The sequence below is a fragment of the Papaver somniferum genome, chromosome 3 (assembly GCF_003573695.1).
Source record: "Papaver somniferum cultivar HN1 chromosome 3, ASM357369v1, whole genome shotgun sequence".
Taxonomy (NCBI): domain Eukaryota; kingdom Viridiplantae; phylum Streptophyta; class Magnoliopsida; order Ranunculales; family Papaveraceae; genus Papaver; species Papaver somniferum.
This window is the reverse complement of record NC_039360.1, coordinates 158,528,551-158,530,966: the sequence shown is the minus strand read 5'-3', so window position 1 is coordinate 158,530,966 and position 2,416 is coordinate 158,528,551. Positions and strand designations below refer to the sequence as shown.

The 2,416-nt window shown below is 33.8% G+C and overlaps 1 protein-coding gene across 1 annotated transcript; it reads right to left on the bottom strand.

Annotated features, from left to right (window-relative positions):
• Positions 1–1,449: 1,449 nt before the first annotated feature.
• LOC113361741 (wound-induced protein 1-like) lies at positions 1,450–2,175 on the bottom strand. The gene has a single exon (XM_026604876.1). The coding sequence runs from the start codon at positions 2,055–2,057 to the stop codon at positions 1,596–1,598; it is 462 nt and encodes a 153-aa protein (XP_026460661.1). The 5' UTR covers positions 2,058–2,175; the 3' UTR covers positions 1,450–1,595.
• Between the last annotated feature and the right edge of the window lie 241 nt (positions 2,176–2,416).

The window sequence follows — 2,416 nt, the reverse complement described above, 5'->3', positions numbered from 1 at the left end:
ATAAGTTTCTATTGCATTAGGAACGACAACACCAAAAACTCTTCTAAATGTTAAGAAAAATCTAAGATGAAATTTAATGTGACATAAATTTTAAGAAAAACCAAGTCACAATTGAATCATTCTTTACCAAATTAGCATAAATGTAAAACTGAATTTATATAAATTGGAGAATTATTAATTTATATAATCGAAGGGACCTATAGAAAGTCAAAAAAAAATTATTATTTTATTAATTTAGCGAATTATTAATTTAGCACGGTTGTCCCGACTCGGGACCTTTTAAAATTTATTAATTTATCGTGATTATTAATCCATCACGGATTAAATTATAGGGGTTCTACTGTAGCGAGTATGTTTTTCACTTGAAATCAGATTAGACCATATGAGTTGTGAACTAAACATTAGTACACAAATATTCTTTAAGTATATGCCCTGCAATTGCAATAGATTAGATATAGTAATTGAGAATCTGAGATGATAATAGAATCATACAATTCATTCCCTTTCCCTCTGAAAACAGCCATGCAAATTACAAACAGAATAGAACAAAATACTTCCTTCGAAGAGTCTCAAAATAGTTTTCACTAAATTGCACATTATTCCTTTCAATTTTCATGGGAAAATCACAATCAACAATTTAGTACATGTGTGGATCATAATTTGGCGCAAATATATTCCTCTATAATTCTAAACACGAGAGTATATGCACTGGTTGCAATAGATTCCATGGGAATAGATCCACACACTTTGTTTACTCACTTCCCCATTTGAAATAGCCCATCAAAAACAGAACAAAACAGAATAGAAGAACATGCTTGTCCTCAACTCAAGTTATTAGGAGAGTCTTTAAATAGTTTAAACTGAGTGCATTGTTCTCCTTCATTTTATATATTCTTTGCATTTTCATTCCGTTACTTAGAATTTTGAATCATTCATTCACTTTCAATAATAGCATACATTTCTCATTATCTCTGATTTCAGTAACACCTTTCTTGAAACTTTTTATTCAAAGCCAATCCAGACATTGGATTACTAAATTCCATGATTTTGGAATTTTGACTAACACAGTTGATCAGAATTATTTTTTTTTTTTGATTTTGGAATGTCTCATTCATTCGGTAACGTTTATGGAATTTGACAACCCCGTATAACAGTGGTGGAGGTTAACAAAGCCAAGTCGAACTATTAGCAAACGAAAAGAAATGATTGATAAGTCAGTCAATCCAGCAAATCTAGTTGCATGCACGGACGAGGTTGACACTTGACAACCATTTGTTTTTTACGGCTCAAAAGGAAGGGCATATTCATCGCCAACTTCACTGTCTAAAGAAATATCCATTGGTTTATACAAAATTAGCAGCCATTAAAAAGAGATAATGTTTTCGTACCATCTATATAACCGAAGGGTAATACTGAGTTGAATCGGTTGGTTCTCATGTTGGTTTATGATGCGCTTAAATGGAAATTATCGACTTAAACAACAATAATTAATGCAAACAAACCATTTCGTTGATTACATTTATAAAACCCAACTTCTTACACAAAATTACAATTAGTAACTAATGATGATGATGATCAAGATGATTATCATGGCATCAAATGGCTAACACCAAACCGGGTAACGAACGTTTAAGATGCTCTTGAGGTTCACTTTGCCAAACTGCTGGCCTAATCTGCTTAATCTCCCATATAGAACCCATTCTCAAATCTCTAATGGTGATCCATGTATTGAAATACTCTCTGAATTGAGTAATCAAACCATCTTGAGCATTAACTGTCCAAACATGTACCCAATAAGCTTCATTACCTTCCCAACCTTCCACAATTACACGGTCTTCGATGACTGTTATATTTCTCGGCTTGAATTTGAATTCCAAATCCATTGATTCTCCCGTTAACATTCTCATCATATGTTGGCAACCAGGAGGTCCATGAAACCACCATTCTAAATCAGCAGCCAACAGTTTTGAAACCGTTTCCGTATCGCCATGTTTCAGCGAATCGTAAAGCATTTCCACGCTTTTTCTTACGTGTGATTCCGGCTCCGAAATTGCCATTAGAGAAGAGAAATGGAAGAAAATTATGTACCTAGTTAAGTTGATTAAAGGTTTGAACTTGAAAATGAAGATAACAGTGTGGTTGTGTTTGTAATTGTATGAACAAAATGAAGTCCTATTTATAGGAGATTGAATGGAGAATGTGATGCCATGAGACCCATACCCATAATCTTATAATTGATGCTGTATTATGTCATCAACGATTGATTCGCGATACTAAGTATGACGTGGAAGATCCAATGGATAAGATTCCCTCCAACGATCCACTAGCACTATTTAGCGACAAGCTAGATCATTAACTCAGTGACCGATCTCCAATGAATGATTTTAGGTCCTACCGGGAAGTACTGTAGAGGTCA

Bases quoted from the DNA above. Each gene is read 5' to 3' on its own strand.
- LOC113361741 (XM_026604876.1), bottom strand. From the start codon at position 2,057: ATGGCAATTTCGGAGCCGGAATCACACGTAAGAAAAAGCGTGGAAATG.